This window comes from Trachinotus anak, unplaced genomic scaffold, assembly GCF_046630095.1.
Source record: "Trachinotus anak isolate AG129_WGS33_773 ecotype Australia unplaced genomic scaffold, CSIRO_AGI_Tana_v1 ptg000025l, whole genome shotgun sequence".
NCBI classification, from domain to species: Eukaryota; Metazoa; Chordata; class Actinopteri; order Carangiformes; family Carangidae; genus Trachinotus; species Trachinotus anak.
Genome location: NW_027273876.1, coordinates 2,810,587 through 2,833,989, shown reverse-complemented (window position 1 = coordinate 2,833,989; position 23,403 = coordinate 2,810,587). Strand labels below are relative to the sequence as shown.

General features: G+C 42.1%; 1 protein-coding gene across 5 annotated transcripts in view; it reads right to left on the bottom strand.

Annotated features, from left to right (window-relative positions):
* The window catches only part of LOC139608467 (PH and SEC7 domain-containing protein 1-like), a 76,142-nt gene that overhangs the window by 5,398 nt on the left and 47,341 nt on the right, over positions 1-23,403 (bottom strand). For 4 of the 5 annotated variants that reach the window (XM_071462252.1, XM_071462253.1, XM_071462254.1 and 1 more), the window contains 6 exons: positions 14,752-14,795; positions 7,072-7,265; positions 5,453-5,523; positions 3,429-3,586; positions 1,146-1,290; positions 2-145 (listed from right to left, as the gene is read on the bottom strand). In XM_071462252.1, coding sequence (XP_071318353.1) covers positions 2-145; positions 1,146-1,290; positions 3,429-3,586; positions 5,453-5,523; positions 7,072-7,265; positions 14,752-14,795 — 756 coding nt within the window. Of the gene's footprint in view, position 1; positions 146-1,145; positions 1,291-3,428; positions 3,587-5,452; positions 5,524-7,071; positions 7,266-14,751; positions 14,796-18,845 lie in introns of all 5 variants that reach the window. The other variant, XM_071462257.1, reaches the window with a different exon arrangement.

Below are 23,403 nucleotides of genomic sequence, written 5' to 3'. Positions count from 1 at the left end.
CCTCAAACTCCAGGTACTCGTCTCGCTGGCGGTACTCTTCCAGCTCGCGACCCTTGACCTTGCGGTCAGGAGGATAAGAGCGCAGCTCGGCCAGCTCAGTGGAGATGGCTCTGAATCGAGCTTCATGGGATCTGACCTGCTCCTCCTGGAAGCAAGAGGTCAACACTGACATCAGGGTGGAGATGAAAGGACCAATAAAATCCTGCCTGCATAATGAAGCTCTCCAGCACATACACATGACACTTTCTACGAATCCGCATCAAGAGCGAGACGAGAGCAGCACATTAACACGTGTGAATCGTTCAGTCTGTTCAGTCCACACCGACTCTGACCTCCAGCCTCAGAACCAGCTGCTCTGTCAGCGACAAGGCCTGAGGAGCTGAGGCAACAGCAGCCGACCAAACTGTCTTCACCACACCGACTAATTCTTACTGGATACAAGTCCAGGAGGAATATACAGGAAGTTTTTACTGCATAAACACTGTTAATAAGATCAGTAAGATAAAAATCAGGCATGAGCCAGGCCAGTGACCAACGTCATGGCTGAAAAGAGAATTAAGAAAATAAATATAATACAATAAAAGCATATTAACTATATCCTTGGCTCCGTGATTCTGAAGTAAGTTCAGAAGCTTCTCTTTGTCTAAAGTTAAACTTTTCAGCTTCACGAGCAGCTTTCATTTACCTGGAGATAAACGACGTAGCTGTATTTCAATCTGTCCTTTTGAAGAACCTGCTAAAGTTTGTTGTGGATCCGGTAAAAGACACTGTGAGATTTCTCAGGAAATAATGTTTGGATCTTGAGCTGCACAGATGTGTAGGATTGTTTGGCCTTGGTGGAGCTATGAGGGCCTCCACATGTATTTCCAATCACATTCACAACAGTTTGACATGAGGAACGAAATGCCTCGAATCAAACCACTAGTGGGCATTAGTAATATATTACATTTGTTTTAAATGGACTGGTTATTCATGAAATTTTAATTTTAATTCTAATTATCTTATGAAAAGTTATGTGTCAACAACTATTGGACATGGTGGCGCAGTACAGTTATTTTGGTTTCACAGGGTCCTGGACTTGACTCAGACCAGATTTTGTCCCCCTCTAGGATCCAGCTGTGAAGCAGCTGTTAACACAACCATACCTCGGACAGCTTTGACATTGTCCCCGGCAGCAGCGGCCGGCTGAACTTCTTCTGAGAGCCGATGGCTGCTGGGAAAGGAGGAGCGGAGAACATGGCGGCCACGGTGTTGATGCGCGTGATCCAGGACTGCATCTGCTCTGCGTTCCTGTGACGCAACAGACACACAAAAGCAGTTACAAGCAGATCTTCAACACATACAGCAGGTACAGACACACTTATCAGCTGCCCTACACTGTGCTGTTTGCCTGCAGCAGCACACGGCTACTAGCTTACAACATCAAAGGAATAATTATCAGGAAACGCAGCCTTGCTGTTGACAAAGAAATAATTTTGGAGCCAATTAATGCATGAGAGAAAAGGGCCTGTTTTACACTAACAGACCCATTAGAGGCCCATGAGGAAAATCAGATCGAATCAGACAGCCTTGCTTAAATCCCACGGGAGGAAAAGAGAGAGAGACAAAGAGGAGAGAGAAAGAAAGAGGAGAGAGACTCAGAGAGGGGTACAGTATCTGGGACAAATGCATGCTGCAACTGGAGCACAGAGCCTGTCCTCCTGAGGGCTGAAACATGTGGCCACTCATGTGCCACTTCCTGGATGCTGCTAACACACACGTACACACCTTCACCTTGCTCTTCACATGCAGCTCACTGTAGGTCCTGCTCAACATGTGTGTGTGTGTGTGTGTGTGTGTGTGTGTGTGTGTCACTGATGCGTATGCTCTCAGCATGTGTTCTGCACACTGCAACCACATGTGCACAGCTGGCTCCACATGCTGTTTAGCTCAGGCTGGATGCTCAGCTGGGATCAGCCATTTGGCCAAAAGTATGTGGACACCTTAGTGTTTTATTCATATGATTGTTAAATATGTCACTGAATCTGCAGCCTCCACTCTCCTGGTCTCAGTCTCTCCACCAGATTTCAGACTTTCTCCCGTTCAGCAGCATCAGTGATCAACACTGACGCTGGGTGATAAGGTTCAGCTCCCAGCTGATGTTCCACTTCATCCCAGAGGTGTTGGATGGGGTTGAGGTCAGGGGTCAGTGCAGGCCGGGCTTTGTGCATATGGACCAGTTTTCAAATTACAGGGGAGCCAGGAGGAGAATGGCTCCCCCAGAACAACCAGTTTAGAGTTTAAAGGGGGGTTTCCAAAAACTTATAAATAATTATTTGCATTTCTAATACTATAATGAATGATGTAAGAAACTCTAACTAAACTCTAAAGTCTTATCATCTGTAGTTTTAAATGCATGTGCATCTCTGCTTTTATCTCCTGTCAATAACGCCTGGAACACACTGACTGGGAGATGTGCAGTGGTGTTTCTTTTTTATCGTGGCTCATGAGCTGCTTTCATGTGTAATTTGGTGTCAGATCAGTGATTCTCAGCGATCGGCTACTGGAGCTCATATCCTGACAGTGAATTCAATTCAGCAGCCGCTCTCGTCGTTTCTGCCAAATAAAGCTGAATCTGTCAGTCAGCATGAAGAAACCTGCAGGTTTCTCCTTGATTTTAGAGCAGGAACAGGAAAACAGAAGTGAAGCAATGAGATCTGACATGAAACTAGAAACAGGCCTAAACTTCTCACTAAGTCATGAGCATTTTATTCCTCTTTGTAATATTTGGTATTAGAGGTGAACCTGGTTTCCCCAGCTAGAGACTGTAGGTCTCTTGGCCGTGTGCACAGATAACCAGGTTTCTTTTTTAACGAAACTGCATCCAGGACAGGAAACAGCAAAGTTTGTGGATGAAAGAAGTGATAGTTGCTTGTATTTGTGATGTATCCTTGTATCTGAAATTATTCAAGTCAGACTAAATCAGACAGTGACACAAAGTCACTTTCCACCAATTCAGTCAAATTCAGTCACAGTCACATGAGAAAAAGCGCTGCACTGTCCGTCTGCAGAATAACGTCAGGGGGAGGGAATAAATCTGATCACTGATACGCTTCATGTACATGCAGATAACACGATCATGTAAACATACTGACTGTTTGTTGTAGCATTAAAATTTACCTTAATTAGGACTCACAAACACAACAATGAAACTCTGGACCACAAAGTGCACAAATGAGAAGTGCAGGCATGTCCACATACTTTTGACCACATAGGCAGAGGTAAGAAAAACAAACATGGTTTGCTAAGTCATCTCTACTGGGTGTGATTAGTTTTTTTTGCACATTTGAATTTTAAGCTCTGCTGCAGATGCTGTGCAGCCATCCGTGCACACATGCCGAACACTGTAGGTTGAGTGAGGGGCTGAAAACGGGCAGACTGGGACTCACGGCGCCTGGAAGAGATACACCCTCCAGTCAGCGGTGCGCAGGTAAAACACGTTGGGCCTCTTGCTGTAGTCTGAAGCCTTCATGGCCAGAGAGTGGTGGATGGACACGGCATTCTTCAGGTCCTCGTCAGACAGCTGCTTGTCAGGCCTGTACTCCCCCTGGCAGGACAATTAGAAATAAGAAATGGATGCTGTGGTGAACACAGAGGGGTGTTAACACTTATTAAAGTTGGAGAGCTGACGAAGGACATTCAGGATTTTTATTTGAGCAGTGGGAGGAGGGTGAAGGCTCGCTAACAAACATTAGCACGGCAGCCATCCCCACTGACATCAACTGATGAGCCCAAACATGGAGGCTGATCATGAAGCACCACGTATATTCATCTGGGCAGTAAAGTTATAACAGACGATTACATACAATAAAAACACTGGATTTAATATGGAGTTCTGTTTTCACCTTCTGTGGGTTTTGAAACTGATCCAGCTCTGGACTCGGCCAGAGTTTCAGTACTAACGACCTGAGGTTTAGACACCACGCCGAGAAATACAGTTTGTTGGCACCAACACCATCCATATATTTGATCTGTTGTAGGTTTGACGCAACTGGAGATCGATCCGCCAACCCAGGATTCAGTAGCAGGTTGGCAAGATGTATATACATGCATATAAAATACAAACCAGGTTCTCTTCATGAAAGACTTATTTAAAAGAAATATAAACTACCTTGACTGGAGAAGAGAATTTAAACTAAAATCTACATTTGTGATGTTGTGATGCTGCTTGTCTGATTAAGAACAAATAATCACAACAATAAATGATATAAACAAAAGCCAGAAAAGTCTTTCTGCGATAAAACTCTCTGATTATTCTTGACATGTTTAGGGTTGTTGAGGAAGTTTTCAATGCTACATCTTATATTGATGCCTCACATTGAAGAATATAAATGTTAATTTGGTGCTAATTACAGGTAAAACTTCTGTATGCTAAGCTAACACAACACTGAGACTTTTACTCCAAGGATAGTAGGAAAGTTACACATGCAACATGTGAAACAAACAAACAATTCGACATAAATGAGAATAAAGTTTCCAATAATAAATGAATGAGTAATTATTATTCCCTTGGTTTTAAATGGAGAAATATTAACACAACTAATTAAACAAACTAAAATAACACTCTCAGAATTTTATCGTTATTTTCCTCATAATCAGAATCAAACTTAAATTTTTTTTTCAAAAATTTCCAGTAAATTATTGGGAAATATCAGACCTGTAAAATAAAGTGTTGCCATGTTTCTCTAAAAAATCCCTTTTTTTTCACAAAACAAGCCAAAACTCTCAGATGTTGATTGTTTAAACTCGAGCAGCTGTGGAAGAACTTTAACTAAATACAGTCTAAAATCATAAATCAGAGTCTGACCTGACATTCAGCTCCAACTTTTCAAGCACCTGACAATTCGACATTTTGACACACATTTCGGTCGGCACCAAAACAGCACTGTGTGGCTAGATAAAGCTCTGTTGTGTCACTACAGGCTCATTCTCGAGCAGATGGCCTGTTTTTCCCTCCATTCAGGAGGAAGTGGGAGCATCAGTGGCCTGTGACGCTGGCAGAGGTTGCCCCTCACCAAAGCCAGGCCCACCAGTGTGTACGGCTCCTCTGCTCAGTGCCAGGGTCTGACTGACTGAGGACGTTATGTAACAACACTTTTCAGACATGAAAACAGGAAACAGGCACCAAAATAAAACGACTGCCCTAAATAGACCGTCGCTGCAAACATTGTTTTTTTTTTTAGATCCTGATATTTCATTAAAATAACAGGAGGTTGTGTGTGGGAAGGTCACATGATAGTGAAGAACATATTTGTTTGGTTTCTAAAAAAGATGAGAATGAAGATTTACCTTCTGGTATGAAAGTGAACCAGGATGTTTATGGAGCTGATGTTGAAAAGATTGCATAATCAATGTCAAGTAGCTGCTACACATAACTTCTCACTTTTTTTTACTGGTAATGTGAACAACTCACTTTTTGCAGGTAGAGAATTAACCCTTTCAGGATGGCGTAGAAGGTCTTCCACCCTCTCTTCCCTCTCGGTGCTGTGAGGAGGAGAAAACAGGTTCACATTAAACCTGCAGTTTGGGTAAACTCATGCAGTTTTTTTATACTACTTATATAAGCAGCATAAAAACTGACAGAACTGCAGAAGTATTTGCAATTAATCTCTCTCCACATGACAAATAAAAACTATAAAAGACATGAAGGAAAATAAGACACACATAAAATAAACAGAACAATGCAGCAGCATGTCATGATTTTGCACAACCTCTACTTCAATCTACAGTGTCCTGGCTGTAGCAGCAGTTTTAAAATACTCCTCTTGTCTTAATTTCCACTGAACTAAATCCAACTTTTTTGTGAATTAAATCACTGCACTGTACAAGTCCAGGAGGCAGAAGGTTTATTTGAAGCACGGCACGGCAGTCTCATCCTAAAGTTACATTCCGCACTGGTCTATTATCGACTTGATGTTCTATTTCTATTTATACCTTTTTTCACTAACATCACTCAGTCAGAAACTTGTTTCAGTCTGATTTTCAGCCTCAACTACTGCCACAAACTCTATAGTAAAAACATATGAACATAATCCTAGCATTCTCCAGCTAAAATACACTTTTCAAAATACACAAAACCACTGTATGACCTTCAGAATATATGTAACATTTGATATAGCTTGATAAATATGTGTTCAAGTGGCTGTTACATCTATTTTTATACATAGAGATGAATCCAGCTGCTGATTTATGTGTTATGTAAGATGGAGAGAACGTATTCACACTGACAGTGAGAGCTGAGATGTTTGATTGGATCACAGCTGATTCAACACAACAGTCCATAGGAATGTAGAAATATGAGTGTGAAACTGGTTATGACACAGGACTTTGGAAAACTGCTCTCTGATTGGTCAGAACGTGAAGATGAGGATTTAATGGGGATGAATTAGAATCAAAAAGAATTTCATGGAGCAGAGGATTGTGGGTTTTTGCCTTTTGTTTTGTTTGGAGTTGAAGAGAGACTCTGAGCCTCTCTTCTGATTGGCTGACCATATATAATAGTAATATAGCAGATTTCAGGTAAACATTCAGAGAAACCAAATCCTGTAAGGTTGGATGGTGGGTCCAGGTGGGCGGGGCCTGGGGCGTGGCTGAGAGCAGTGACTGCTTTGACATCACAAAGTTCCAGAAGTCCTGGCGGCTGGTTTTAAGGCTCAGTTTCTGAATACAGGCTGTGTGCATTTCTCTGTGGACTGAGGCTTTGATACTTTCACAGTATTAATATAGAACCTAGACCTGCTTTATAGTCACAAACACATGGACATCTACCTTTAGACTGGATGGAGCTTTAACTATCATTTAACTTGATACAAAGTTGATCTGTCTCCAAAATTATTTTTTAGTTCCAAAACAGCCACGAGGTGAGATTTTTTTTTGTCAGCTGCTACAGAAATTTTTTTTTCACCTCAAGAAAAATGGAAAAAAGTTGAATCTTTTGTCCTGCACCTGACCTACATCCAGGACATCTCCCGCTCTGCTTGTTCACATCATGAAATCGCTCACGGTTACTAAGTGAGAGTGTCAGAGTCGTACTTCTTTTGCCATCTGAGTCGGCGTGGACTTTGCGAACCAGGAACCCGTTCTTGTACAGCAGCGTTCCTGACGGCTCCGTCTCGTCCGACAGGGGCTTCACGCTGCTGCCCTCCCTCTTCATGGACCTGGAGGTGTTGGAGTCACACAAGCTGTCCCCCAGCTCCGAGAACGACTTCCGCAGCTCTTCCTCGTCACTATGGAGACAAAAGAAATAATTAATTAAAAAAAACAGACTCCATGGTGATCAACACTTATGTGTCATGTCTCATTAGCAACGAGAACAAACACATCATCATTCATCCTGTCCATTTGCCTCTCGCTCTGTGGTTGCTACACGAGCAGCAGCAGAGGACAAGAGGTGCAGAGAGAAACTTTCATTTACAGTAACACATGAGTCTGCTGCTGGTGCCTCTGCAGAGCTTCTGTTGCACAAGACATTTACAAAGCGTTGTGTATCTGGGGGAAACCTGAGTGAATGAAACCGTCATCTTCAAAGCTTTAAGTGTGTGTTTTCCTCTCTGCTGCTGTTCTCCTGAGAAGCCGTCCACTCTCCTTGATCAAAACGCACCACAGCTAAAAGAGTGACACCATCTATCTTGTTCCAGCTCAGTGAGGTGAAAAACAGGGGCATCTTTACCCAAGGGGGGTAAAGCTGGGGGGGGGGGGGGGGGGCAGCTCCTCTCAGAGTTGCAGACACATCACAGTTACTCTTCCTCCTCTTGATGCTCACAAGGAGCCTCAGAGGTGAGACAGGACACTTCATTGCAGCAGAAAAATTGAAGCTTTACAGGTTCATCAAGAGAGAAGAGGGTGGAAGACCTCTCACTCTCATCCTCATCATCATCATCATCATCATCAACCTTCATTTATTTTCTCGGGGATACATTCAGAGGTGACCCTCATTTTCAATGATGCCGAGATAACATAAGCAGAAAGAAAACCAAACAATCAAAACACAAAATCATTTTCCTGATAAAATCAATTACATTCAAAACACTAAGACTTAAAACCATATTTCTAAATTGTTCCAGTGTTAAGAGAGAATCAATATTTAAAGTGTGCTGTAGGTTATTCCATGAGTCTGGACCACAAAATATAGAAGCAGTCTTTTCAAGTTCGGAGCTGACCTGAGGAATGAGCAGTGTGATCTATTAGTGACGTAAGGTGAGGAGAAATATATACTGTACCAGTGTTGATCTTGTCTCATAGAGAGAGAGAACCAGCAAACCTTTTCATACAGAGTGCAGTGATGGGTACTGTAGGTATCCCCGGTTAATAAATCTAAGAGCAGGGTGATATACAGACTCTGAGTGCTTAAGGGTGGTGACAGCTGCATGTCTATATATTATATCCACATAATCCAGGACAGAAAGAGACATAGCTTCAACAATACAGGAAGTCAAGTTTCATGCGGAGCTCTTTTACAAGACTGTCAACATGACCGCAGAACTTCAATTTCTGTACCATGTAGTGCTAATCTGAATTTGGCTAAAATCAATTTTCTTAGCTTTTGAAAACAGCATATTTAGTTTTATCCGGATTTAGTTTAAGTTTAAGCACAGTGAGATCCTCTTGAAGAATCTGGTCAATGATATAAAATCATGTCATCTGCATAAAAAATGAACATTACAGTTATTTAATGATTGGACTGTATCATTGATATAACTTGTGAAGACAACCGGTCCTAAAATCGAACCCTGAGGGACCCCTTTCATTATCAGTAAGAAAGCTGATGGATCATTACCTGCTTTCATACACCGCTGTCTATCAGATAGGGAGATTTGGAGCCATCCATAAGCAATCAGCTCACAACCAATATTCAATACTTTCCATTTCCAAATCTTAAATCAGTAACCCAACAGACAATATGACTCTTGATTTATAGGCCAACATGTATGGGACGTCCTTCAAATACTCATCGACATCTGAGAGATTGTTGTTAGTAATCATATGTTTTCTTGGTATTTTCTGTGATCAGTGAGGTGACCCAAATATGCCTGAGAATTTATGAGGAGATCAACATGTAAAGTTGTTTTTGTGCCTAAAACCTCTCAGATCTCAAAGTGAGTGAGTTAATGAGCTGCAGTGGTCTGGTCAGAGCTCAGGCTGCGGATGATTTTAAATAAAAACGTTAAATGTGTTTTTTAGATGTCTGTTTTGAAGGTAGGCCGGCTCACACTGCTGCTGTGTTTGAGCCTGTTTGATGAATGTTTGAAGAGCATTTAGAGGCTCAGTGTGGTGACAGCTGATAGAGCAGCAGACTGATGCTCTGGATGGAAACTGTGTCACGTTGTTATGGATATAAACTTTTCATCTTTTCATCATCCTGTGTCTGATCAATGATACTGATTGAATCCTACAGTTTGTCAGGAGTGAACCTGTCGGTTCAGCTCTAATATGAGTTTTGGTATAATGTTGCACATCTGGTAGATGTACAGTGTTGGGTATATGAAAGAGGAGGAAGTTCATACATGTTAATGTTATGAATATAAAAAACAGAATGAGAGAGTCTGAGCAGCATGGCGTTATTATTATTATTTTAATGCGTTGAGCTTTTAAGTTTCACCTGTATCGTCAGTCATGGTTTTGGACACACAGGTCCTTTCTGTGTGGAGCTAACTGTGTGTAGCCTCATGTAGCATTATCACTGCCACTAGCTGCTGTTTCTCACTGGAATAAAGGAATCGTGGTGAAAAAAATTCAAATGGAGATGTGAGGATGTATGTCATATAAATTCATCTCTAAATAATTTGACATGTTTCCAGGAAGTTGCTTTATTTCTAAATAATTTCTAACTTCTTTTCTACTCCCATTCTGCACCTGCATCCTTTTTACTGTTCACTTTATTGTTTTATCTTTATGAAGCACTTTATAAGTTAAGGTAAGTTCTGTATAAATAAACTTCCTCTGATAGTGTCGTACAGCTGGACTGAATTCCAGGTTGGTCACCTGTCATGTCAGCATGGTGTTATGTTGTTTTTATTTCACTATTTTTTTCATGGGGTTTGGTTTGGAATAGAGGGAATAAATCATCATCTCATTTTGTCCTTTTACTTCTTTGTTGATTTATTTATTCTCCTTCTTCTTTTGTTTCTATTCAGATTTGACATTTTTCAGGACAAACTCGTGACTCATTTGCAACTTGTTTGCATTCTGAAAATTTTCAGTTTTTCCAAGGTAATTGTTTCTCCACTTAAAAATACCAATGCAGACAATGACAAAAAAATATCACAGCTGATAGAAACGAAGTGGAGATATCCTCCTTTTTAAATCGAATCAAATCTTGTCTCTGAAAGTTAAAGGTGAAGACGAGGACGAGTGTGTTCCTGTAAATCCAGGTCACCTCATGTTGTAAAACTGCAACACTGGCAGCTCTCAGACTTTATTGAAACGGACCAGACTCCGTTCTTCATTAAAGCAGTTTTCAGATGAAGAGTTGTGGACTGAAGTCTTCATCGCTCATTAGAAACAGGCCTGGAGGAGCCATCTCTGTGAATGAGGAATCTGATCAGCTGCTGAGAGCTGCCTGTCGAGCTAACTACTCTCATGTGGGGTGTGTGTGTGTGTGTGTGTGTGTTTATTATACTCTAACCAAAAAGTGAACAGTAACACTTCAGTGATGAAGATGACAGGTTTTCATTGTCATCTGTATTTCATTTATGTTTTGATCTTATATTCATGTCTCCTTGCTCATTTTTCTGTTTTTTATGTGTTGTATTTATTTATTTTATCATTATTTTTAAATGTTTTATCATCTCATTTTGTCTTTTATCTTACTGTATATTCTTGCCTGTGGGCTCCTTCTGTATTTTAATGTGTTTTATTTTTTTAAATTGCAGTTTTATTACAATTTTTAAATGTTTCATTATTGAATTTAGTTTTTTTTTTATATTACTGCATATTCTTGTCTGCTTTTATTTATTTTATTACAGTTTTAAATGTTTTATAATCAAGTTTTATTTTTATCTGATTGTATATTCTTGTGTAGCAGCCACTTTATATTTTTTTCATTAGTTTTATTACAAGTTCTACCTTATATTCATGTCTATTAACAACATTTTCATCATTTCATTACCATTTTATAAATCATTTCTCATCCAATTCTTTATAAACGTTTGTTAAACTTGTTGTAAACCTCAGTTTTTTGGTTGTGCTGCACAAATAAATATATATTTAACAACATATTAATAATTGAAGTGGTAGAGAATTTGTATCTGTATTGTACTTGAATGATAGACAATATTTAGACAACACGTGGCTGCAGCAGTGATAATCCCATTCTCCTCTGAATAATCCCTCACAATGCGCTGTGTCTATTCTTTTAGTGTTTTTAAAGGGATTTGTCACATTAGCAGATGATAGATGCTTCAGGCTACGACAGCAACCGTCTCTGCTTCTGCCCAGTGAGGTAACACGGCGATTCCACTTGTTACCTCACCAGGCGGCACCCGTGCAAAAGTTCAGCCTGAAAATAGAAAAATGGCTGGATGCCGAACCCCCCCGAGACCGCGCTATGAGTAACCAACAGTACATAACAGCAGTTAACCCCATGCAGGAGCCAGAGAGAAAATGTGAGGCGGAGACGGAGCCAATGAGCATGTAGCCTGTTGCCTGGTAACTGCCGGCCTGCCTGAATCCCTTTCTACACAGAGACAAAGTGGAAGTGGAGAGGAGCTGGAGAGATGGGGGGTGGAGGGAGGAGAGAGAGAGGGGGGAAGAGACAAAGCTCATCCTTCTTAGATGGCAGAACATTATCAACAATAATATGAGTGACAAAGGAAAGGAGGAGAGGAAAAGTAGAGAAAGAAAGAAAAAGGAAAGGGAGGGGGGAAAAGATAGGAAATGAGAGAGGGAGAAGAGAGAAAAAAGAAAGAAAGAAAAAGACAGGAAAGGGAGGGGAAATACTGAAAGAAGGGAGAGGAGAGGAGAAACAATACAACAAAGGAACAGAAAGGTAAGAAAAGGATGAAAAGATCAGAACACAATGGAAGAGAGAAAGAATACAAACAAGAGGAGGAGAGGAGATGAAGAGAAAATAAAGGACGGATAATTGTGGGAATGAAAAGGAAAGAAAGGGAAGGGTCAATAAAGGAAATGAGAAAAAAAGGCGAGGAAAAGAACAGAAAGAAATAAATGTGAAGAAGGAAGGAAAGCAAGGAAATGAAAGGAAAGAAATAGAAAGAGGCAAGAATGGGAAGAGAACAAAAAAGAAAGGGAATGAACAAAGAAAAGGAGAGGAAAAAAGAGCAAGGAAAAGAAAGGAAAGGAAAGGAAAGGAAAGGAAAGGGAAGGAAGACTGAGGAAGCCTGAACAGGTGGTCTTCAGGTTGTGTTGGGTTTTTGTGCTGATGTTGCGGCATCATCAGCCAATGGAAACAGATTCACTGTCTCACCTGTGTCACTGAGTCGACAGTGACAGAGGAGAGGAACTCATCCTCACGCTTCCTCTATACACGACAGAGCTTCCCTCATTCACAGAGAACAGCTGATCTATTATTATTGTTATTATAATAAGTGGATATCTAGTGTTTAATCGGGCTCGACGTTGTGTTTGGATGTGAATACCAATACAACACCTGATGATTGCTACAGACACCAAATGGATCAGTTCTTTTCCTACGTTTTACTTTGACAGATACATAAATAAATTTACAAGTTATGCTTTTAAATTTGTTTCTCTACAGATTTTTTTTTTTTGCTTCACAAAAGAAGCCAAAGTTCTCAAATGTGAAATTCTGCCTGAACACAAGAACTTACTTGGATAAAATTGGGAAATTTTTGATTGAAGTCTGGAACTAAATCTGAAAACTGAACATTATTAGGAATCAGTTCCAGCTTTCCGTAGTTGACGGGACATATTTCGCTCAGTGTTACGGTTCGATCTCTGCTGCAGGTGAGGGGTGGCGTCAGCAGACAACAGTAAGACAGGATGATCAGAGGCACTGAAGGAGGAGGAGAAGACGATTAACAGAATAAAAGGACGAATAGAGCAGATCTTCATTTCAGGTGCATCATCTTCACATCTCCTTCCTGCTCCACCTGCTTCTCCGACTGTGCCCACCACCTCTCCCTCTGCTCTCCACCCCCGCTCCTGAACGAGGGAGCATGTGTGCACTGTATATGTCTGCATTGTGTGTGTGTGTGTGTGTGCGTAGTGCAGAACATGTGGGTGCCTCTAACTGCAGTTGAGTGTGTCCATGTGCGTGTCTTTCTCTGTGGGGGTGTGAAATCACATCCATCCATGCCCGTGTTTTTTTTTTTTTGGTTTTTTTGCGTTACGTTTCTCATCGGGGCACAAACACACACCTGTAGTGAGACGCACATGCCAGATACCACATACACAATTTGTATTCACGTAATCACAACACGCAGTTTGTTTTAGCATCTTAAAATCACACCTCGATCACAGGCCTTCGACTTCACTCTGAGGTGGCGGAGAGTGTTTTTTTAAACCTCAATCTGGGAGTAAATTAGTAAATCAACGCTGAGGCTGGTTTATTTATAGAAAGGAGTAGAACAGAATAGAATACACACTTTACTGTGCAAGTTGAAGCGCACAAACTGAAATGTTTCCCCAAACTTGAGGTGCACAAGGTTCATTTACAGCCTCAGAATCGCTGCAGGAGTGAGTTCTATCTGTCACAGGGAGTTAGTGAACCTGTGTTGTGAACTCAAGTCAATGAGTCTGCAAGTGAAAAAAAACTCCTCTGTGTGATGAAATATGCATCGACCAAGCAAGTGGGGTGTGAAAGTGGTGACACTGTGCTCCGATTTTCATAGCACAGGCAGAATTTGGTCTGTTTCTGAGCTGAATTATTAAAAAATGACCGTGTGCAGCTCTCTGCCAAAGAGTAAAGCAGACTGCTGTGGGCTGAATCTCTTCATCTGTAATTCTTTTTGTTCGGAGGCGGATTCTCCCTTTTGCTTGATGGTGTTTACGTGTCTAAAAATGACATCTCTCTCCCATCCCGGCGTGGCCTCCTGTGCGGCGGGCGGTGTTTAAATAGCCGTCTATATGTCAGTGGAGATGTTTGAACTGGATCGCCTGCCTCTCTGTGGATCTCCTCCTCGATCTGCTCCTCTGACCACTTTTACTCAGCTGCTTCGGGAGCTGCTGCTGCTGCTGCTGCTATTTTTGGAAAGGTAGTGGGAGGCTGTGGTCACACCTTTGTACAGGATGCAGGTAAAGAGCCATTTAAAATGAGCTGCCTCTCTCTCTCTCTCTCTCTCTCCATCATTGTCTCTTCTTGTCTTTCATGTTCACATGTCCACACACACACATTCATGTATTCCCTGTGTACATTTATACACAGCACATCTATCTGTGAGCGTATGTGTGTGTGTGTGTGTGTGTGTGTGTGTGTGTGTGTTTGCTGCTGAGAGAACGCAGGGAGGAAAGAGCAATGCGGTAGCTATGGAGTCGTATCCATGGTGCCGTCGCTATGGCAACAAAGCTTGGAAAGCCAGTGACTTAATTGGCATCTCTGAGGCACTCTGAAACTGTGATCCAGAATAGCAACCCTTGACACACTAATGTTTCCTTCACATGCCAGACAACACTCACGTCATTAATGAGGATGCTAACAAGTTAATCAATATCCCTCATTGTTTCCTGCCCTTCAGGACAGTGAGTGTGTGTGTGTGTGTGTGTGTGTGTGTGTGTGTGTGTGTGATTACTTACAGTGTCCACTGCAGCTTCTGGTTCTTGATGGAGTTGTAGAGAGCCTGCAGAGGGAAACACAGAGAATCACATGTTCAGATAAATGTGACAAATAGCAGCTTCGTGTTCAGACGGAGGTTTGATCAGATATTGGGGGGGGGGGGGGGGGGGGGCGTGTGGCGGTGAGAGCTGCTCAGTAAGCGAGCTGCCCTCATTCAATAAACTGTACTCAGAGAAATGTCATCCCCCTTTTTCCTGCTGCTCAAACTGCCCTTTCCCTGAGCTTAACTCGTTTTCTTCGCCCAACAATCCATCAATCATTCAATCAGGCAGCCACCGCCACATCAGTTACAAAACCATTATCTGCCCGCAGCCGGGCCGTCGATGGATAGACCAGCCAATAAATAATTTAGACTTTGACGCGAACGCATCGACCTGTGCGGAGTGAAATGAAGTTACAGCTCAGGAACATGAGCAACAACGCAACACATACAGTACATGTCCACGGCTCAGCTGGCTGCAAACATCTGTCTACAGGCTGCAGGGATAACGTCACCTTGGACGTTTTACAGACTCTGAGTGATTAATACGGTTATTTAAAAAAAAAAGTCAACAGGTTATAATGGAAACAATAGTTAGTTGCACCAGAAACAGAGCTGAAAGTCAAAAGTAGAAAAAAAACTCACGTACAAGTGCAACATTCAAAATTAAATAAAGGAAAATATTAAAAAGCTACTTAAGTATAAAAGTGCTTGAGTACAATTATTCTTTATGTAAAACAGCTTTTTATTGTTGTGGAAAAGTATCTTTGCTGCTGGTTAATGCAGATTATTCATCATAGTAACGTATGTACTGCTTCTTCAATCTAAAACCTCAAGTCACATTTTATAAGATAATTAAATTTTGTGAGTAAAACATTATTGGTGAGTGGAAAAGTATCTCAGAAGTGAGAGGCTGTGTCACGCCTTTGGACCGGCTGTTTGAAATGACCCACTTTAACCTCGAGGCGGTCACATGGTTTGAAGGAAGAAATGTTTCCAGCATCTTGTTGAATCAATGACATGAAGATCTGAGGCTGTGTTGAGAGCAAACAGAGGAACCAGCCAGTGTTCCTGTGTTGTTTCTGCTTCTATGTGTCGGCTCATTTCTTCCAACTTTAATTAGGTTAAGTTTATATTTTTTCAGCCCAGATCCATTTCAGCTTGTTTGTGTTTGGACTCCCCTTCTTTTTTATCATTATTTGGGTCACTGCTTCCACTCTCAGGAAAAAAAATATTTTACTTTCATTATCATCATAATAAAGACAACAAAACAAAAAAACCTACAGAACAACGCAGCAGAGAGAATCAACAACAGTTTAATGAGGGAGCGTCTCTGCTGCGAGAGGCTTCACATCTGACTTTTGTAACCTGAATGCCGTTTCACAGCTGATCTGCAGTGGAGGAGAGAAGACATCATGAAGCCATCAGACCTGTGGACAGTGGACGCAGCTGATAGACAAGCTGTGACAGCTGAGGTGATGGAGAGGACACTTACAGGAGCTCCATCACCACCCTGCTCACCTCTGGGTCCCTCCACACCTCCTCTGTGGGTGGAAGAAACCTCATGCTCAGCTGAAATCGATCTTTTTCTATCACATCCGCTTGATTAAAGAGCTGCTGCTAATGGTCTTCGCTTGAATTCTGCTGTTTTAGACTTCCAGCCTATTATGAGTATCATGGTGTTGCATTGTGGCTTTGAGTCAAATGAAATTGGATTTATAATAGGGTTTGATTTCTGTGTCTAATCAGGTTCATTTCCAGCGTTTGCGTTGATCAGAAATACATGAATATGTAATGAATATTAATCACCACCAGCCTGGACCATGACAGCTGCAGCTCCGGTTTCCATACGTTCCACTGTGAAAATCTCAGCATTCAAACTTAAATGTGCTCATACATTTTAATAATCGCGGCCGACAGAAATACAGCCGGAGCCAGCCGGTTTCAAAGAGGTGGAGGACAAACTGCTTTTACAGCACGAGTCTGGTCAACATCAAATATTAACAGTGAATCTGGAAGCTGTAAAAGTAAAAGTATACTGATCAGCAGCAACGGCAGCAGCACTCCTCCCACAGAGGTCCATCGTGTACAAACGTAGAGAAGTGCTGAGTTTTTAAAGATCAGCAGTTAAACAAAACAAAAAAAACATGATCTTACTGAGCAGATTAAAAGTCGATGAGCTTGGAGAAAAAAATGAGAATGAAACATGGAAATAAATATATAAGAACGTCCGTGTAACTACAACAGCAAACTGAGTATCAATGGAAAATTAACTACTCCCAACTACGGTGGCCCTGAGAGCTCCAAACTGCAACTGAAGAAAACACAAACAAAACAAATTCAGAAAACATCTTCATCAATTTGACGACACGTGTGGTGCAGATACTCATCGGGTTCATCAGTTTTTTGTTTCCCCGGGAAACACTTCTATATTTGCATCACTCATGTCGTCAAAATGATGAAGATGTTTTGTTTTTGTTAGTTTGCATGTGTTTTCTTAAGTTGCAGTTTTTGAGCTCTCAGGGCCACCGTACCAAACAAAAACAAACCCACATCTTAAAGGAGCCGGATGGAAGAAAATCCGCAAACTACCTGCATGACTTTTGTTCATGTCTCCAGGTGATGATCTACTGGACTTATCATATATCAAATATATAGATAAATAATAAATCAGATATATTGATAAATAATAAATCAGATATATTGCTCAATAAATCACATATATAAAGCACCTATGACTGCAGAGCTGGGAATAATCCCTGAAGACTGTGGACATTAAACTGAAACTATGGATAAAAACGTCTTAGTCCCATGAAACAAAATGAAGCAGACAAGTGAAGGTTAATGTGTCATAATGCAACTGTTCTTATGTTTGGTCTTTATTTCTGCTTTGTCTCCCTCTCTGTTCTTTCTTCGTTTGTGTCACTTCTGCAGCTGCATTTATCAGATTACTTCTGCAGAACGCTGTAAGTGAATCAAGAGAAATAAATAATATAAGAACCAAACTCAGAGCTTTGATCCTGAGCTTTTACCCTGCAAGCAAAAAAAAAAAAAAAGAAAAAGGCAACAAAAGGATGTGAATCTTATAATTAAAGGAGAGGAAGCCAACACAAACACACAGGCAGCAGCAGGGCTGTGACTTATTAACAACTAATCTGCAGAACAATGTCTTGATCAATAGATTAATCATTAGCAAAGCAGTGGGATGATATTAAACCAACAGTGCTCACTTTACTATCAAGACACGCACAAAGCAGCAAATTGAGAGGACGGAACGACAGTTTGTGTTTGCAAAGTAATCAGTTATTAAAATAGTTGCTATTTTTGTGTTGATATTATTGTTTCAGCTCTAATCACTAATAACAGTAGATTTTATGCTGCTCATCACTGTTTTCTTTCAGCTGTATTGATGTATGTCTATATTTCTTCTGAGCTAACATAAGTGGAAGTGAAACTGTGTCACAGCTGAGAGTTTCTCCTCAAGAATATTTTATTTGCACAAAAAACCTCACTGTAAATCCTGGGGGAGCACACAGACTCAACAGCAGAGCGACTCTGTGGGTTTAAGGACTAAAAAGAGAAGCGGGTAGATTTAAAACACAGGTGGAAGGAGGTGGGGAGCAGATCACAGCTTCAGTCAGACTCAGTCGGTGGGTCTGGAGGCTCACTGAGACGAGGATGGATCTTCGTCACCTTCACCTAATTGCTTCATCAACGTCACCAAACGAGAGCCATCAGCCTTGAGTGGCGGCTTTACACAACACGCCACACTGAGCTGATGTGTGCATGATGGAAAATCAAACAATAAATACGAACAATAACGGTTTGTTGTGTGTGGCTCTATAAGATAAAAAAAAACCTTCAGACCATCTGTCCGACCGGCTGTGAACCACAATGAGCTATCATCAGAGAGATGCTGGATTAATGTGATTTGTTATGACATGTGTCAAACTGCTGTGAAATTTAGTAAGAAAAAGAAATGATTCATTCCAGTTTAGTTTTGAAGACAAGCTGATGATAAATGATGTGACTCATGAAAGTAAAAGCAACAGGAAACAGCTGAGTGTTCAGTACCTTCCTCCTCTTCCTGGCCTGTGGGTGGTTCTGTCCGTCCTGAGCCTTGCCCAGCAGGTCCGGGAACACCAGGGGCTTCAGGGAACGCGAGCGTGGGGTTCTGGGATAGCGGAACGGGTCCATCATCCGGAAGTCCCTCCCGTAGCGCACGGTGCAAAGAGAGCGTGAGCGCAGGCGCCCTGCTGAGTGCAGGCTGTTGACACCGATCATGGTCAGAGAGGATCACGCAGAAAGAAAAGTGGACATTCAAAACCTGCCAAGATGCAAAAAAAATCCTTCCAAGTTCCTTCAAAGGGTGTGAAAGTGTGAAATGTGGAGGGTCCAGGAAACGCTGGGAGAGGCTGATGTGCCAACAGACAGCTGGAGGTGAGTGGAGTTGTTAGAGAAAGCAGCTGGTGATCAGCGGAGGGAGGAGACGCATCATCACGTCAGTCAGAGGCTCCGGTGGACCACGCTGTCAGCGGGAAATCAAACCCCGACTGTGCCGCTGGGCTGAACGTCTTGATCAACACTCACCAGGCGACACCAGGGTGCCCACCTGACGCTGAATTATTGAGAGGACAGCCATGTTTTATACATGTAGTGAAACGACTCCCTGTGAGGAGGCAGGAGAGACTTTCTTCTGCAGGTCACAGCGGTGCAGTAAATCCAAGTTTAAAGAGAAATAAACTGCAGCTCAGCTCAGCTGGTCGGTGCCTTAAAGTGTCACTTCTCCGGGCGGCTGTTCAGAACTGGGTAAACACAACAGGAAGCCACGTTACCCAGAGGTGACACCTGTCCAGCTGCCAGCTTTGAGCGAAAGCCAGTGATGACACACAACAAAGATGAATCCTTAAACACACACACACACACACACACACACACACAGAGAGAGAGAGAGAGAGAGGGACCCGAGCTGACACTCTCACAGATGGTATGAAACACTGGCATAGGTGTGAACGGACAGCCAGCATGAAACAGATGGGTGCAAAATGCGGAAATGAGGAGGTAAAACACACACACTCACACACTCACACACACACTCGGGCATGCAATAAGCTCCTTCTACTGATATGAATACAAACACACACAATAGAGGGAGATGCAGAGGGGTGGGAGGGAGGCACAGCCGCCCTCGGACTCCGGAGCAGGGATTCCAGAGAGGACCCTCGGTTTCGTCACAGGCCCGGACGCAAACTAAAAGAATTGAAGAGGAAAGAAGAAGACGCAGGTGAGGAAGAGCTGAGGCTCGGCGCAGAGCAGAGCGAGCGTTCCTGTTGCTCCCACTGTAAAATGGATACCATCAGTTTTACAGTCACAGCGCTGACTGACTGACAGACCCTCACTTCTTCTTCCTGCTGCTCTGTGTCCATGTGCAGAGGTCCGCTGTCATCCTTCACTCCTTCATCCCCTCCTCTGTCTGTCTGCGATCCACTTCCCTCAGTCACAATTTGCTCTCCACACTCTCTGTTCACCGGTTACAGTCTCTTCCCGCTGCACGTTCGGCGGGTGTGGGTGTTTGAGGGAGAAAACGCCGCTCTCCCACTGCCACCGCTGCTGTCTTTCATATCCTCCCCATCTTTGTGTGTTTTTGTTTATCTGTTGCAATCTTTTTCCATCCAATCTTTTCTTTCTTTCTTCCCTTTCTCCCTTCTGCTGCTACTGCTGCTGCTGCGGAGGAAGAAGAGAAGGAGGAGGAGGAGGTGGAGAGGAAAGGAGAGCTGGCTGCTTGAATCGCAGAGCAAAAGAGAAGCTGATAGGGACAGTGCTCTCCCTCTCTCTGCTCTCCCTCTCTCGCTTCGTCAATGCGTACCTCCCTCCCTCCCTCACTCACTCCCTCCTTCTCTCAGTCATCGCCAGCAAATCACAGACTCCCAGCTGCCTCTTCCATGCACACACACAAATACAGCCGAGGTTACGCACACTTTATTTTGAAAAAAAAAAATATATATATACTTGCAATAGCAAGTGGTGGTCTTGTGGGAGAGACTGGTGAGGTGAGAGGAGGGGGAAACGTGCACAGGGACAGTCTGAAAAGGTGTGTCCATCAAGTGTGTGTGCTCAGCAGCGCTGACACTTACCTGTGAATTAAAGGAAGAGTTTGACATCTTGGGAAAGACTGAGATAGAAGATCTGTGTCAGTCTCATGAAGCTGCTCCACAGCTCCACTGAGCAGGTGGAGGAAATATGGTGACAATCTCCCTCCTGAGTTACAGTGTTGAATAACAGCCAGACTTATTGTTATAGAACATTGTGATGTCACAATGAAGTTGACCTTTGACTTTTTGAATATAAAATGTCACCACTTTGTGTTAAATTGTGTCATAATTAGAACATGAATTTGTGAGTTATGGCAAAAAATGTGCTTTAGTCAGATCACAGTGACCTTGACCTTTGACCTGCTAGGCAACATCTGGTGGTCGTAGTAATAATGACAGGAGCAAAGGGAAAAGTGCGGTGACGTAGTTTATAGAGCGACAAAGTCCACGTCAGGAGGAGGTTGGGGTGGATGGATGAATATGACCCAGGAGAGCGGTGTTTGATTCCCATGTGACAGGAGCAGTTGATGTTGTTTCTATTATCCATGACTGTTCACTGTTATTATTGTAACCATGGCAACAAAGATCGTCTAATGATGAGGAAGTACTTATTTTAAATCAAATCACCATCTTTTCCTAAATCTAACAAAGACATGACAGTTGTTATAGTAACCATGGTGATGAACGTAGGTACACCACTGTTGGTGCAGTCTGAGTGTTTATTATTGTAACCATGACAACCAAGGTTTGGTACGCCTGCCACAGTAGGGGTGTAGACACCGATATAGATCGTATCAGAGGGTTGAAGAAAACGACCTGCCTGGTTGCTGTTGGACGGTCGATCAACCCACAAACATGATTAAACGATGAATCAAAAAAGTAATAATGAAAATAATCATTAGCTGCAGATCTAATTGTTGCGTGTTTCCGAATATTCGACAGAATCAGACCCGCTACGTCCCTTATGCTAAGCTAGGCTAAACACGTCCTGACTCAGACTTTATACTTTAACATTAACTGATGTTTCGTCCACTTAGTGAAACATTGATGTAGATTTTGATGATGACATCATCACCGTTTGATCTCACCTTGTTAGCAAACAGTTGCACGTCCAACACAACATCATCATCACTCATCTGGAGTCACATCTGTGTCCAGCTAAATGTTCACCAGCTGCTCTCTAACTGAGTCTGTCTGCTGTTTGCTGCTGTGCAGGTAGATCAGTGTGTTTGTGATTTAATATAGTCTAAAAAAACAGCAACATGACAACATGGACTCATCTGCACCGTCCTCATCTTCAATCAATATCAAAAAACAACCAAACACTAAATCTGCATTAAATCCAAAAAAGAGGCGAAGCTAAAACTGACGTGGAGCCAGATCCTCACATTCATGATTACAACTACCAGAAAAATAAACAAGAAAAAAAAAACACCATAATGAGGCCGAGTGAAAGCAGGAGAGAAAAAGGAGGCGGCACAGAAAATGGAGCGTCTGACAAAAACCTTTGCTTACAAGACGAATGAATGAGGTGTTTCCCCAGGAGAAATCGGTCAAATGGGATTATTGACTGGAGAGTGAGTAAGTAAAAAATCTGGAGCTGCAGGAGTGTGACTGGAGGTTTAATGACTGTGTCACTTGTAGACGATGAGCATCGACTGGACTGTTATGAGATCCATAACCAGAAGGAACCGGATCTGAGGACACGCTGGTAAAATCTGAACCAGTGACTCTGTCTTAATGTTTAACAGAAAGTGAAGTTGGTTTAAAACCTGCCCTCATCAGGCCGACTTATATGACATACATGTTACAAACAATACATCCTATAATACTTACATGTAATATTACAGAGCTGCACTGCTACGCAAACTCTAGGGGTTTCTGTCTTATATAAAACCATAGAAGAAGACAAACTGCAATAAGACCGAGGTCTTCACCCAGAGAGGCCACTGAACATCACGCAGATATTTATCAATTATTAGAAATGTTAAAATAACAAAGGCATTGTGGGAAAATGAACACAAAGAAAATACATGAAGAAAAGTTGTGAGGAATTATAATTGTGTCTTTTCAGTTTGCACCACTGACGTAAAATATCCACTAACATGAGTCCTGTAATATTATCCGACCCTGTCTTCTTTGTCCTCATGTGCAGCATCTTCCTAAATATTATCCGTTATTATCTACATCTATTTCTCTCTCCCTATCAATACATCAAATTATATACAGATCAAATATAAATAACCAAAATATAAATCTATAGCAATAACAAAAGCTGTCAGTAGCTTTGTCCCACTGCCATGTACACCTTCATGTTATTTTCTGTTATATCACTTTCTCTGTCTTTGTCCTGCTTCACCAAATAAAAGAAATTACTACATTACTGAGGCTTAGTCCGAACTGCAGGGGCCGGGGTTTGAATCCGACCCGCGGCCCTTTGCTGTATGTCATCCTCTCTCTCTCACTGTACCTATAAAATAAAGGCATAAAAAATGACTACAAACCACTGTATTATGCAGTGTCTCATCACAGGGGGTCTG